Raw genomic sequence first — 16,089 nt, 5'->3', positions numbered from 1 at the left:
AGGGCCCAAATGGCTTCCTCCTGTTCCTATGTTTCTAAACTGTCTTGTGGCTTCAGCACCTTTAGATTCACTTAATCCAAAACTGTCCTAGTTTCCTTTCCATCTTCTAGTCATCCAAAATGTTGCTGCTCAAATTTCACCCTGCACCAAGTTAGGGCTTGCTGTTCATCATGCCATACGAATGTCTCATTTCTAAAACACTGGATTTTAGTGCATCCTGACTGTACTTCCATTGTTTCAGCTTCTTGTATGTGCATTCTGGAATTCATGACACAAATCCCTCTATCCTATCCACATCTTGAAGACCATCCTTCAAACCAAGCTTTTGTGACTATCCCTCATAATCATTACTTTTGGACCCTGCATCCACTCCTCTGTAAAAGTGCTTTAGGATATTTGGTGATAGATAAATGTAGGTCGCTGCTGTTGATTGTTTGGTCCTAGACAATTCTTTTTAACCCGCAACATGCTGATTGTCATTAGTTATTTTAAAAGCCAAATGGCTGCACCATGCTATTGTCTCTCCCAGTGACAACTTGACACATTACCAGGCCTGAACGCAGGGAGCATTTATTTTCTTTGGAAAAATTCAATTTATTCAGGTATCTGTTTGTTTATGCCAACCACCACCAGATTGGAAATCAAGCAAACACCAGCTTCATACTCCTCAAATTTAAAATCAGTGAAACACACCATTACATGTTTAGTAACTACCACAAGGAGGCATGGGAATTGGTAACATCCAAAACATCAAAGCTCTTTGGTGTATTAAGGGCTGCAATACAACTGGAATTGTCAAACCCACCATCATGCACTGTGCAGAATTCAACGGTATAATCCAAAGCAGCATTCTAAACAAAAGACTACATTGTGCTGTCTCCTTGTTGAATAGAGCAACAGTGTCAAATGTGGGATCCACAAAAAATAAACCTTGAGCTTCCCTTGGTTTGAGATCAGTTCTGATTATGTCCTCGTACAGCAGGGCAATCAAATGGCAAAGGGTGCAAAAAAGATTTGCAAGGATTTTATCAAGACCAGAGGGTCTGAGTTATCAAAGGAGAGACGGGACAGCCTGGGACTTTTTCCTCTGGAGCATAGGAGATTGGAGGGGTGATCTTATAGCAGTTTATAAAATCATGAGGAGCACAAATAAAGTGACTGAGAAGAATCTTTTTCCCCCAGAGTAGGGCAGTGTAAAACTAAGGGACATAGTTTTAATTTGAGAGGGGAAAAATTTAAAAGGATCCTGATGGGCAACTTTTTCCACAGAGAGGGTGGTGCGTATATGGAATAAGCTGCCAAAAGTAGTAGTAGAGGAGAGTATGATTACATTTAAAAGACATTTGGACAGGTGCACAGACAGGAAAAATTTAGAGGAATAGGAGCCAAATGCAGACAAATGGGAGTAGTTCAGTTTATGAAATCATGTCTACATGGATAAGTTGGGTTGAATTCCTCTTCTCATCCCCGTACATTTTTGCTTCTCCCGAGCAGCAATCTCCTGCTTCGTAAACTTTGAAGTGAGGCCCTAGTATTTATATCTCTCAGCCTCTTGCATCAATCATCCTTTCCCTCACAGGCACTCCACCCAATGTTAAAGTCAGAACATAAGCTTCATAAAGTCAAATTATTCATTGTATCTTGTAGCACCTTGATTCTTATATGCATCCATGGCACACGCAATATGGCTTACCTTGACCAGTTTTAGGGAAACAGCATATGAGTGCATGTGAAAATGTGAGACACTGCAGATGAGTGATAAGTTTCTTCGCAAATGCAAAGTCTGCTTTTCTTTGTAGATCCACAAATGATTTCCTATTCCAGTCCGTACAAGAGTCAGAGTTATCATACCAGGTTATTTTGGTTACAACAAAATAAATTTTGAACTGATGCACTACTTGTAACCTAAATTGGACCTGGTGATAAATGCTTTGGTGCATACCGATGTCCTGCTGCATGGCCTGAGGGGACAGGTGGCTGGAATTCCTGTGTGTCGGACATGTCAAAGACTGAAGGCTACTTTACAATAGATCAATAGAAAATCCAGGATCAATCTGTCTCTTCGGTGAAGCCTCCTTTGCATATCTTAGAAGAACACAAAACTATCCTTAGGCAGTCACTCAGGATCAACAGCAATTTGTTTCCACTCAGCTTTGATGTGATCATCAGTCATGCCTGAATCCAATGCACAATCTGTGGACTCGACCACGTTCAGGTCAGTTTAGGAGGGTTGGACAGATTAATCTTTTTAAGATGTTTCTGCACTCTCTGAAACCTCAACTTGGCCTCAGTATTTACCGATGATGACCTTCCCAAAAAAATTGTTCTCCATATTTGTCAGTCAGGAGCCAAGATTCAGCAGGGACATTTGACCTCTTCTACAGTACTATGATTTGATTTTGATTTTATTGTCCATGTGTCCTCAAGTCCAAAATTACAGAAATACAATGAAAGGTGCATCATGTCGCCACACAAAGTGCCATCCTAGGTACAAGTTATGAAAATATCCCTAAGACATTTCTACAGTCTTCGTAGGAATCGCATACCATGCTGGAGTCCTCCGTACTACATTTGCTTTGGGAGTCTGGTGTTAGACATTCAAATGGCATATCCCACCTGGGAGAGCTGAATTTGAGATTTTCATGTCTCAATGCAGGGAATGTTGGTGGAGGATCTTGTGTGGATTCCACTGATGGTACTTCTCCAGTACTGAGGTAGCTGCTTCGGTGTTGACCGAGTGTTTGAAGAGCATCGAAGCAAAGGGAGAGCTGTTACCTAGTAAATTACAGCCTTCAGATCCCAGTCTGCAAAGAAATTTTTACTCAGTTGAAGACTAAGCAGGAACGTTGGAGCCAATGATGAATTGTCATCATCTACGGCAGGTACATGGATAGGAAAGGTTTAGACGGATACACAGGCAAAGGGGACTAGTTCAGTTTAGGAAATCCTGTCAGCATGGGCAGAACGATCTGAGATTCTGTGCCGCATGACTCTACATCTGCTTTCATTGAGAGGAGATTCCTAAGATATGGAAAATGGTCCACATTTAAAGGATATCACCATTGATCTTAACTGATGCAGAAATGCAGAAAGTTAGTTGTAAGGATGACTTTGTTTTGCACGGTGTTTAGTCAAATAAATATTTTCCCAGTAGGGGGAGGCAACCCTGGTTGTTAACCCGGAGACCCAGGTAATGTTCTGAGGACCCCAGTTCGCTTCCTACCACAGCAGATGATGGAATTGGAATTCAATGAAAAAATAAATCTTGAATTAAGACTCTAACAATGACCATGAATCCATTGTCAATTGTCAGAAAAATCCATCTGGTTCACAAAGTCCTTTAGGGAGAGAAGCTGCTATCCTTGCCTGGTCTGGCTTACATGACTCCAGACCCCCAGCAATGTGGTTGACTCTTAACTGCCCTCTGGACAATAAATACTGACCTAGCCAGCGATGCACTCATACTGGGAAAGAGTTAAAAAATTGCTTTAAAGACTTCAGCAAAGACCTGGAGCTTAATTTCAAAGTGATAATGCAGACACACACACGTGCGTGCACACACACACAGGAACCCAATGACTAAAGTTAGCTTGAAATTGCGTTCTTTCAAAGCCAAATGTTGATTGCTGAACACCAAAAATATCACAAAAATTCAGCAAGACACAAGCAACTGTTAAAAAATTCTACAATACCTGCCATCACATCAAATCTGTTTTGAAAAAAAGAGAGTCTGGACAGGAGAATATGTTAATAAACTTGTAAAGGGATTATTCCAAATACTAATAATTTGGAGACCATGATATAGATTCTAAGGAAATAACTACTGAATAGGTGATATGATGGAGTTTTAAACGGACTTTGAAAAATGCTTGCATTCTCAGGAATGCAAAACAAATTTATGACTGGTATACTATGTTACAAATGTTGCAACCAAAAGATTGGCACACAATCTGGGAACAGTGATCAAGGAGTTATGAAAAAAATCCAAGCAATCATTAATAACCAGGCAATCAAATGAACAGTAACTTTGGTAACAATGACTGTTACCAATTTGGTCGGAGTTTGCACAGTATGATGCAAGACACATCATCTGAAGTGTTGAGCAATTAAAATGCAGGCAAAAATCAATAAGTAACTGCAGTGACCTACCTTCCTCAGCTTCCTCCACTTCTTCGCTCATCTTTCTCTCATTAAAATGAAAATTCCTTACGTACCGGCTTTTTCCAGCCACACAATTAAATTATTACTTTGATTTCTGCATGCTAAGTGACTTTCTCACTTTAAGCTGAGCTCCCATGTATTCGCTCAGGCTTTTTTTAAAATTTGTTCATGAGATAAGGACATTACAGCCTTGGCCAGCATTTATTTGCACGTCCCTAATTACACCGGGAAATGTGGTGATGAGCTGCCTTGTTGAACTGCAGCAGTTCTACTTCTGTCTTGAACGGGGTGGAGGGGTGGTGGGAGAGGAAGAGGTGTGGGGGTTAGGAAGGAGTTTGAAATTTTTGATCCAATTTAATTCCTAGTCAGGACTTTGAGGGGAACTTGCAGGTGATGGCGTCCCTGTGCATCTGCTGCCTTTTCCTTTTCTAGATGTTAAAAGACACAGGGTTGGAAGGTGTTAGAAAGAGTTTGGGCCAGTTACTAAAGTGGATATTGTGGCTGGCACACTTTGCTGCTACTGCATGTCAGTGCTGAAAGGGGTGAATGTTGAAGGTGGTGCGAGTCAAGCTTTGAGAGATATTGGAGCTGCACAAATATATGCAACTAGAATGTATTCTGTGATCCTTGTCGATGGTGGGCAGACCCTGCAAAGGTGAGAGGTGAGTTAGGCATGACAGACTTCCAGCCTCTGACCTACTCTTGTAGCCATGTTATAGATGGTCCATGCTTCAACCTTTTCTTTTGGCCTCCCCTATTAAGAGGGGAATATTTGTGGGGCTACTTCCTCCAGTGTGTTGGTTAATTGTCCTGCACCATTCATGGCTGATGTGGCAGGAAAGTTCAGATCTGATCCAATGGCTGTAGGATTTCATAGCCCTATCTCTTGTATGATGCTTCCACTGTTTGATATGAAGTGGACCGGTGTTATGGCTGCAACAGGTTGCCATTGCTTTTTCAAAAGTTGTGCCCAGTGCTGTTCCTGGTATACGCTCCCACCCTCTTCATTAAACCAGGGCTGGCCCATGATTTGATAGTAACAACAGAATGAGAGATATGCTGAATCATGTGATCACAGATTATACTCAAATGCTTCTCTGCTGCCACTAATGGGCCACAGTGCATCATGGCTACCCAGCCTGGAGTTGCTAGATGTGTCTGATAAATGTCCCATTTTGTACACACAATGGAGGGTATCCTCAAAGACAATGACTGTGCAGCAGTCACTCCTGCTGATACAGACACTAACAGGTAGATTTGGAGGACAAGGTCAAGCAAGGTTCTCCTGCTTATTGGTGCCCTCACCGCCTGCCACAAACCCAAATGAGCAGCTATATCCCCTTTTGGATGGGACCAGCTTGGTCAGCATCAAGCCACATGTGAAGGATATTTAAGTCCATCACCCAGAGTACATTCTGTGTCCTCACCACCCTCATTGCTTTCTCTGACTGATGCACAACATGGAGGAGTACTGCTTCGAGGGGGCAGGGACAAACCCCCACGTTAATAAGGAGGATTCTGTAATTTCCAGTGCCACGGTCAATGCTAATTTGATTTCATTTTTTTAAACTTCATTGTTGCGTCATTCAACTAAGTAGCTTGTTCAACCATTTCAAAGGGCATTTAGAGTCATCCTCTGAGGCTGGAGTGACATATAGGCCCAAAACATGCAAGTCTGGCAGATTTCCTGCCCTAAAAGGCATTAGATAGGTTTTAAATGACATTTGGCTGTGGTTACATGGTTATCATTAAGCTAGCTTTTTAATTACAGATTTATTTTTTATTGAATTCTAATTTCTCCATCAGCCTCACGGACATTCATGCCCATGCCTCCAGAACATTAGCCTGGGGCTCTGGATTACTAACCCAGTGACATGACCACTAGCCCCATGCTATCATTATATCATCCTACACCTCCCATGGACGTAGGAGAGATCATGACACGCTTCCAAAACAAAAACCTGCATTGTGCTGGCCAACATCTATCGTTGGGTCATCATCCCATCACTGTTTGTTGACTATACTGTCCACAAAGTCAGTTGTGCTTTCTAAACAATAACAGTGATTACATTTCAAAAAGTGCTTCTTTGGCTAGAATATACTTTGTCACCCACAATAGTTGTGAAAAGTGTTACGTATGTGCACAGCTATCTTTATTATCCATAAGACTGTAAGACATGGGGCAGAAGTAGGCCATTCAGTCTATTGACTTTGCTCGACCATGGCTGATCTGATACACCACAATTTCAGTTTCCTGCCTTATTCCAATTATCATTCATTCTTACTAATTAAAGCTTTATTTTCACAACTTTGAATACTCATATCCCTTTGTGGTAAAGAATTCCACAGATTCATAACTCTCAGAAAACCCTCACTTGTCTTAGATGAATGAACTCCTTACTCTGAGATTATATCTCTGGTCTTAGACTCTCTCATGAGCAGAAACAACCTCTCAGCACCTACCCTGTCAAGCCCCCAAGAATATTATCTTTCAATAAAGGTCAGCTCCCATTCATCTAAACTCCAGTGAGAACAAGCTCAACATACTCAACCTCTGTTCATAAAAGAAGTCCTCCATGCCCAGGATCAACCAAGTGACCCTTTTCTGGGCTGGCTCCAACACCAGTATATCTTTCCCTAGATAAGGGGACCAAAACTGTTGATAGTATTCCAGCTGTGATTTGACTAGTGTCTTGTATAATTTTTCACAAGATCTCCTTTTTTTAAAAAAAATTATAATTATACACCATTCCGTTTGAAATAAAGGCTAACAATCCATTTTCCTTCCCTATGACCTGCTGAACTTGGTTGCTAGCTTTTGGCAATTATGCAAGTGCAATTCGCAAATCCAACTCTTTGTAGCTTTCTGCAGTCTTTGCTCATTTATACAACACTCAGTTTTTCTATTCTTCCTGTCAAAGTACAGAACCTTACATTTTCTAACATTTAGCAGATGGGGTGTGCATAACTTATCTCTACCACTAGAACAAAGAACAAAGAAAATTACAGTACAGGAACAGGCCCTTCGGCCTTCCAAGCCTGTGCTGATCCAGATCCTCTATCTAAACCTGTCGCCTACTTTCCAAGGATGTGTATCCCTCTGCTCCCTACCCATTCATGTATCTGTCTCAATACATCTTAAATGATGCTATTGTGCCCACTCCTACCGCCTCCACTGGCAATGCGTTCCAGGCACCCACGACCCTCTGCATAAAGAACTTTCCACGCGTATCTCCTATAAACTTTTCCCCTCTCACCTTGAAATCGTGACAGCTAGTAATTGAGTACTCCACTCTGGGGAAAAAGCTTCTTGCTATCCACCCTGTCTATACCTCTCATGATTTTATAGGCCTCAATCAGGTTCCCCCTTCAATCTCCATCTTTCTAACGTAAATAATCCTAATCTACTCAACCTCTCTTCATAGCTAGCACCCTCCATACCAGGCAACATCCTGGTGAACCTCCTCTGCACTCTCTCCAAAGCATCCATACCCTTTTGGTAATGTGGCAACCAGAACTGTACGCAGTATTCCAAATGTGGTTGAACCAAAGTCCTATACAACTGTAACATGACCTGCCAACTCTTGTACTCAATAGCCCATCCGATGAATGAGAGCATGCCGTGTGCCTTCTTAACCACTCTATTGACCGGTGTTGCCACCTTCAGGGTACAATGGACCTGAACACTCGGATCTCTCTGTGCATCCATTTTCCCAGGGCTTTTCCATTTACTGTATAGTTTGATCTTGAATTGGATCTTCCAAAATGAATCACCTTGCATTTGCCTGGATTGAATTTCATCTGCCATTTCTCCGCCCATCTCTCCAATCTATCTATATTCTGCTGCATTCGCTGACAGTCCCCTTTACTATCTGCTACTCCACCAACCTTAGTGTCATCTTCAAACTTGCTCATCAGACCATCTATACCTTCCTCCAGATCCCTCTGGAGAAGCTGTCTTCATCACCATGGCTTTACCGCTTATTTGTGTTGTCTGCAAACATGGTGATAATACATCCATTTTCATTAGCCAAGTCATTAATATATGTTGTAAACAATTGTTTCGCCAACACTAATTCTTCTGGTACCCCACTGGGCCCTGGTTGCTATCCTGAAAATATCCCCTTTGTCCCAAATCTGACTTCTGTTCATTAGCAAAGTCTCTATCAATGCTAATATACTATCCCCAACTCCATGGCTTTTATTAAAAGTGGCCTAAATATGTGATAGCTTATCAATTGTCTTTTGGAAATCCATATAAATGATATCTACTTTAAGAATCCTGCTTGTTCCCTCTTCAAAGAACTGTAATAAGTTTGTCAGGCATGACTTTGTCTTCATGAAGCCAAACGGACTCCATCTGATTATATTATGTATTTCTAAATGCTCTACTATTACATCCTTTATAACTGGCGCTAACATTTTCCCAATGACAGACATTAAGTTAACTGGCTTACAGTTAGCTGCTTGTCTCTATTAGTTTTGAATAAGGGTGTTACATTGACAGATTTCCAAGACATGATGACTTGGCCAGAATTTAGGGATTCTGGGAAGATTTTTACCATTGCATCTGCTGTCTCTGCATCCGCTTCCTTTAAAATCTTAGGACGCAACCCTTCAGGTCCAGGGAAGTTAAACCTTTAGGCCCATTAGTTTCCCTAGTGCTTTTCCTTTAGTAATTGTTATTGTGCTCATTTCCAACCCCCACTTTAGATCAAGCAGTCATCCTCAAACATGCCCAGCCAAGTTGTAGGTTAGACTGTGTCTTGACAACTGTCTGGAATCGGAGTACAGACTTGCACAATCACTCTGTTTTGATCACATACAAGATGCACTTTAATGAAGAGCATTTACTTAAAGTTTACAAAATCTCCTGGATAATCTGGAGATTAACAGATTAAACCATGAGTCTAGTCATAGAAACAGAGCAGAAGGTGGGAGTTAGGGGTAGGCCTTTGACACTGAGACTGCTCCACCATTCAATATGATCATGGTTGATCATCAAATTTAATACCCTAATCCCACCCTCCCACAATATTCCTTTAGCCACAAGAGCTGTATCAGTGCCCTTCTTCAAAACACAATGTTCTGGCCTAAATCTCTTTCTGTGATAATGAATTCCATAGGGTCACCATTCTCTAGACAAAGAAATTTCTTCTCATCTCAGCCCTTGCCCTTGCCCTTATCCGTAAACTATAAACCTTGGTCTGGACTACCCTACCATCAGGAACATCCTTTCAGCATCTAGCCTGTCCAGTCTTGTTAGAATTTTATAGGTTTCTACATCAATTTTCATACTGGAAGACACCAGTAGCATAGCAGAATAACAAGATAGCCAGGGGGCAGAAATGAGTATAGTGGTCATCGTGAAGGAAAAAAGTACTTGGGAAGTTGAAAGGTCTGAAAGTGGATAAATCATCCGGACCAGAAGAATTACACCCAAGAGTTCGAAAGGAGACAGCTGAGGAGATTGCATAGACGTCAGTGGCTATCATTCAGGAATCATGGAGGGTCCCAAAAGGACTAAAACATTGGTATTATCGTAGCCATTTCTAAGAAGGGAGCAAGGCACAAGACAGGAAACTGTTGACCGTTAGCCTGACCTCAGTCATTGGCAAGATTTTAAGAGTCCACTATTAGGGATGAAATTGCAGAATATAGTTGAATCATAGACTCTCTGCAGTGTGCAAAGAGGTTATTCAGCCCATCAGGTCCACACCAAGCCTCCAAAGAACATCTCACCTAGCCCCACATACTATTCTTGTAATCCCACAAATTACCATCGCTAACCCACCCCCAGGGCACTACAGATTACCAACCCAGCTAACCTGCGCATCCTGGGACTGTGGAACAAAACCCATGCAGGCACAGGGAGAACACACAAGCTCCTCCTGGGGGTGGGAATCAAACCCAGATCCCTGGTGCTATGAGGCAGCAGTGCTAACCACTAAGCCACCCTGCCACCCAACGTAGCAGTGTATGGTAAAAAGGGCTGAATCAGTACAGTTTCATCACCAGGGAAATCATGTCCAAAAAAATCTGTTAGAATTCTTTGAGGAGGCAATGAGCAAGTCAAACAAAAGGAGAGCCAGTGGACATGATCTATTTGGTTTTTTAGAGGCCTTTGACAAGGTGCCACACAGGAGACTGCTATATAAGAGCCCATAGTGTCAGGAGCAAGGTACAGGCATGGATCAAGGATTGGCTGACTGGCAGAAGGCAGAGAGTGGGGATAGAGGTTTTTTTCATGAATGGTAGCTGGTGACTACTGGACTTCAGCAAGGGTCGGTGATGGGATCACAACAATTCACATTCAACATTAAAGATCTTGGTGAAGGAACTGAGGGCGTTGTTGCTAAATTTGCAGATGACATAACACAGCTGAACATGTCACAATAAGTATTTAACAAAACTGTGCCTTATTGCCACCTCAAATGTAACTCTGAATACTTCCAAAGTACAGTATATTTCTTCTAAAATTCTGTAATAATATGCTACTTGATGTTCTATGTTCAGAGGCTAATTTGTAAAGGAGTTTGAGAAAAAAAAGTCATGAAAAGTCCCTGTCCAAAGCTAATGCGATTTTGATTGCAATCTGCACCAGTTTACAACAGAGATTCTACTTCCAATGTACTGTAATGGCTGTAAAGCATCCGGAACTAACCGATGAAATAAAAAGAATTCAATAAATGTTAAAGCCTGCCTCTCTTCCTTACATTCAGACTGATTATTGCACCCAAAGATGAAACTCATTCTCAATTTTATTTGCTAAACAGATTACTGTACAGCAATTTTGGCTAGAATGCACTGAACTAAATCAGAATATTTTGGAATGCACCCAAGGTGTATATAGCTAATACATGGCCATCATAAAATTCAAAATTTTATTTTTAAAGTTGAGCTTAAGAATAAATAATTATAGATTACAAGAAGGTCCTTTAAAGAAAAAAACCACTTAACAAGAAGCATAACCACCACTGTGGAGGGAAAAGCCCATCCCCTTACAGGGATTGTCCCATCCTTCCTGTTTGGATTTCCTGATTATCAATTATAAAAACTTTCTCGTAGGATGAATAAAATCACTTTCCTTCCTTTCCCATTTCCCTTTTCCAAACAAAGTGGTCCTTGGCCAGATTAAACAACAAGTAAATTGTCTTGCCCCACTCCCAACAAATCCATTAAATGTTTCAACACAAGTTTTTCTCAAAACATCACTTTTTTCCGTTCAGGACAGATTTAAGTTATTACTAATAACAGGGGTCTGTTTAGAAATAGGAATGTGATCTTCCAGTAAACATTTACCTCATTGCATTGAAGGTCAGGTAAGACATACAATCTGCCTATTAAAAACATGATACAATGAATTCTTCATGATGGCATCAAGACCAAAAGATCAATGCTGGCATAGACATAAAAGAAAATTTACTTCCCAAACGCAAAGTCCTCATCTAATGAAAAAGCGTAACAAATCAACCATTGTCCACAGCGTCGTCTTAACTTAAATATTCAACAAAGTCAACGAGGCCATTATTGTTCAATCCATTTGCAATTAACATCATGAAAACGGTAGTTCAATTTAATAATTTTCTTTCTATTACATAGTCACCAGTCAAATAACCTATTCCAAATATTAGTATTTGCTGCTACATTTCAGCTATATCATTGCATGGCCACATGTATATTGTTGCAAAATGACTTACTTCTACATTTAGAACAACGGCTCCGATCATACTCTATCAGCTCAGCACGCTTGACATGATCTCTTGAAAATATTCTTGCATGGTCCTTTTCTTGGCGCAAACGAGCTGCTTCTTCTTTGGCAAATACACCCAAGTCTTGGGTATACCTGCCATACATCTAACAAGAAAATGGAAAAACAGAATCAAGTAAAAACATAAACCTAAACAGCATTATTAACATGAAAATAATGAAGGGCCATGTTTCCATCCCAATTCAAGCTTCTGTTTATCTTCACCTCTGTTGATTTGGTAAGCATTCAACCAGGTCAACTCTCTTCTACAACGGAACCAACTGCAGACAGGTTTTCCAAAGAGGGATGTCTAGAATTATTGCATTTGCTGTTGACAGATGCTGCTGAGATGCATGATTATAGTTACTTTACCACTGCACTTTTGGCACATTTTATGGAGTAAAATTATCACTTTTTGTGACAAAACACCAGTTAGCTACAAGGACAAACCCAGTTTTAATTCTCATTTACTCAATAAAAATGCATACCCTAGCTGTTACGAATAAACAAGTTAATGGGTGGGAACTACAAATAATAAAATGGTTTTATAGAGGCGGAGAGTGCTCAGCACACAAGAAAAGTATTATGTTGCAATCAATGCCAGACAATGTGTGAGGAGGGGAAGCTGAGGGGAGTACCGGTGATACTCACAGTGCTACACTGACTCAGCGGTAATAATTCTGACCTGGGTCACAAGGTCATGGATTCCCAATCCAGACCATGTGAAGATGCAATCCGGGCCATCACAGATTACCTGTCATTCACCACTGTGCAGGTTATGGAATCTTGACACATGAAAATTGGCTATTGCAATGCCCTGAACTAAAACCATGATGACACTTCCGACAGTATTATTTCAACAAAATACTTGATGCACCTTGTGAAGTCCCAAGCACCTAAAACACAGGATATAAACACAAACCCTTTCTTTTCGTGAGATAAGTTATACAATCAAATCTGCTGATTTCTGGACTCAAGGTTTTTTTAAAATAGGATTTTGTTTCTTTTAAAGATTACTATCTTTGCTATGGGAAAGAGGGAAAATAGGAGAATGGAGCAGTAGATTATTTTCAATCCTATGATGTCATATGTAAGTGGCTGGATAACATTTCCACCATATAATAATACGGTTCAATGTGATCTGCACCATCATGTTAGAGCATTAAGACAAGTTTAGCACAAGCAGAATAAAAGACTTGTTTCTATTAGTTGGTTGCACAAAAGGTATGGTATACAAATTAAAGGCCATGGGATGTCAGGAAGAACTTTTTTTTTAAACCCTGCAAATGGCAATGATGTGGAACTCTTTGCCTCCCAAAGTGCAGAATAATAAAAAAAAAGGCAACTATTAGAAGGCATAACCTCATAGGGCTTTGGGGTTATAACTGGGCAATGGGACTGACTGGACTCCATGAGAGAGCGCCTGTAGGGATTCGATGCACTGAATGGCCACATTCTATGCGGTAACAACTAATTGAACAAAGACTTACTGAAAAATCGGAAAAATATATCAATTTTTCGTTACCCATTTATATTCTAGTCAGACCAAGGCATTGAATCCAAAAATTTTACTTTTTCAAAACAAACTGTATTATGTCTGGCAAAGTAAACTGCCACAGTTTATCTCTAGATCTCTTTCTGGAATGGGTATAGTCAAAAATAAGATGTCGAGAGCAACTTTCTACATTTACTACCCATTCTTGCTGAACTGGAATGAGGACGAACAGGGGCCAATCGAATGCCCTTTACCAAACTCCCCAATAACTTGCTTGTGACAAGAGGTACTAAGGATTGATTTGACTTCTTATATTGTGGGGTGGATTTATTTTGAAGGTCTGAACAGACTGGACTGTCCAGATGATATCCAGAAACATGGGAACTTATTACTCAATACTCTCAAGATTAGCTCATAATTTCCAGATGTCAAATATAATTGAATTCTCAAATACAGCAGTGTGAAGTAGAATTTCAAACATCTCTCCTGTAGGATGTTGCTGGCTGCTAGCCTAAGAACTGTAAGCAGAAGAGCCTTCCAATCCTCAGTTTAAAAAAAAATCACACAATTCAGAATGACTGTCCAAATCTCTTTCAAGTTCAGAATACCCCCAGAAATCAATATACACTAAAATTGCTTAAAAAAACACAACTGATCCTCTCTAACCAAATCATTCATAAAGGCTGGAAGTTAGAAACCCAGATGCCAAAGTGTGGCCTCTAAGGTGGAGATAGGTGGGGTCAAAAGTTCACAGATATAGACATAGCCATGAAGTCCCCTATTTAAGGCAGAATTCTATCCGTAGGATAACTAATTATGGATTTAACTATGTTCCATCAAATTAGATTGACCTTATATGGAGAAACAATTCCTTTTCCTGGCTAAACAAAAGGAAGATTTGCAGTGGCACTTCTGACTTTGTCCAGCCCAGTCCAATACTGGCACCTCTACATTAGTGTCAACCACGGTTCAGTGGTAGGGGCTGTCACCTCAGCATCAGCAGGCTGACGTTTGAATTCCTACTGCAGAGACCAGGGCTGTCAAAGCTTAAGCTTAGCTGACAAGCCCTTGCAGTACTGAGACCACAGTGTGCAAAATTGACTGCTGCTTTTCCTGTATTACAATAGTGGCAACATGTCAGAAGCTGCAAAGCACTTTGAGACTCCTGGAAGTGAAAGGCAGTTTTCAAATGCAAGCCTTTATAGATTGTATAAATTATTCCATTGAAGTAAGCAGGTATATGTTTTACAAAATCAACAGTGACAAGCCATTCTACCAAATCACACGACTCTGAGGAAAAAGTTAAAACCCAGCCTCCATGAGAAGCAAATGAAACAGCTTTAAAAAAGGACTAATTATGAAATATATAGAAAGTGGTAGAAAATGCGCACTCATTCATAATTCAAAGATCTGCACATTAGAAAAGAGCCTTGAATGTATTTAATTATACAAGTGAAAAATAATATTTTAAAAAAGCAATTATAAAGCACTTTACACAGCCAAAGAGTTTACAGCCAATGAAGTGCTTTTGAAGTGTACTGTAGGTGACACAGCACTGCAAATTCCCACAAAGAGCAATGTGATAATGATATTGATAGATATCATCCAGGCACCAGGGATAACTCAGATTGCAAGAACTGCAGATGCTGGAGTCAGAGGGACAGTGTGGAGCTGGGCGAACAGAGCAGAAGAGTTGACCTTTCGGGTGAGGACCCTTCAGAAGAGTCCTCACTGCCTTCATTAGTCTGGCCACTGAGTATAGCAGTTGGGAAGTAATGTTGCAGTTGTGCAGGATGTTGGTGAGGATGCACTTGGAATATTGTGTTCAATTTTGGTTACCTTGATATAGGAAGGATGTTATTAAACTGGAAAGAGTGCAGAAGACATTTACAAGGATGTTGCCAGCACTCAAGTGACTGAGTTATAGGGAAAGGATGGACAAGCTAGTACATTTTTCTTTACAGCGTAAGAGACTGAGGGGTGCCTTGTAGACATATACAAGATCCCGAGAGGCATGGAAATGGTTGAATGCACTCTGCCGTTTATCCATGGTTAGGAAATCAAGGATCAGAGGGCATTTAAGCTGAAAGGGGAAAGAATAAATGGGATCCTGAGGGGCAACCTTTTTAACACAGAGGGTGGTACGCATATGGAATGAACTGCTAGCAGAAGTGGTTTAGGCAGGTATATTAACAACATCTAAAAGGCTTTAGACAAATACACGGAAAGGTTAAGGAGGAGATGGGCCAAGTGCAGGGAAATGGGGTTAGCATGGATGGACATTTTGATTGGCATGGACCAGTTTGGGCCAAAGGACCTGTCTCTGTGCTGTAGGAGTCTATGACTCTGAACATTTCTAACTCTTATGTTTAGATTTTAGATTTTCAGCATCTGCAGTATTTTGCTTTGTATCATTTGTAAGAGGGGTGAAAGTAATGACCCTTTTAGGCACAGCCCACTGACTGGAGTGCATTCACGTTTGACAGTGCACATTCTAATGACATAATTGAAGCTTATGGCATGTAGATGTTTAAAGTACAATCTTGTATATCAAACTACAGTTCAAGAGCATCTAAACATTTAACAGATGACCACTCTTCAGAGTGCTATTTTTAGCAAGATCACCTGCAATGTATTTATGCCACTAATGCTACAGTTTGGTTGTAAAGCATCATTTGAATGT

The 16,089-nt window shown here is 40.6% G+C and overlaps 1 protein-coding gene across 2 annotated transcripts in view; it reads right to left on the bottom strand.

Annotated features, from left to right (window-relative positions):
• The window catches only part of clcn2c (chloride channel 2c), a 565,311-nt gene that overhangs the window by 443,009 nt on the left and 106,213 nt on the right, over positions 1-16,089 (bottom strand). For both annotated transcript variants that reach the window (XM_048542200.2, XM_048542201.2), the window contains exon 2: positions 11,862-12,018. In XM_048542200.2, the coding sequence (XP_048398157.1) occupies positions 11,862-12,018 (157 nt within the window). The remainder of the gene's footprint in view (positions 1-11,861; positions 12,019-16,089) is intronic.

Source organism: Stegostoma tigrinum, chromosome 14, assembly GCF_030684315.1.
Source record: "Stegostoma tigrinum isolate sSteTig4 chromosome 14, sSteTig4.hap1, whole genome shotgun sequence".
Classification (NCBI taxonomy): Eukaryota; Metazoa; Chordata; class Chondrichthyes; order Orectolobiformes; family Stegostomatidae; genus Stegostoma; species Stegostoma tigrinum.
The sequence above is the reverse complement of the archived record's forward strand: the minus strand, read 5'-3'. Positions and strand labels throughout refer to the sequence as shown.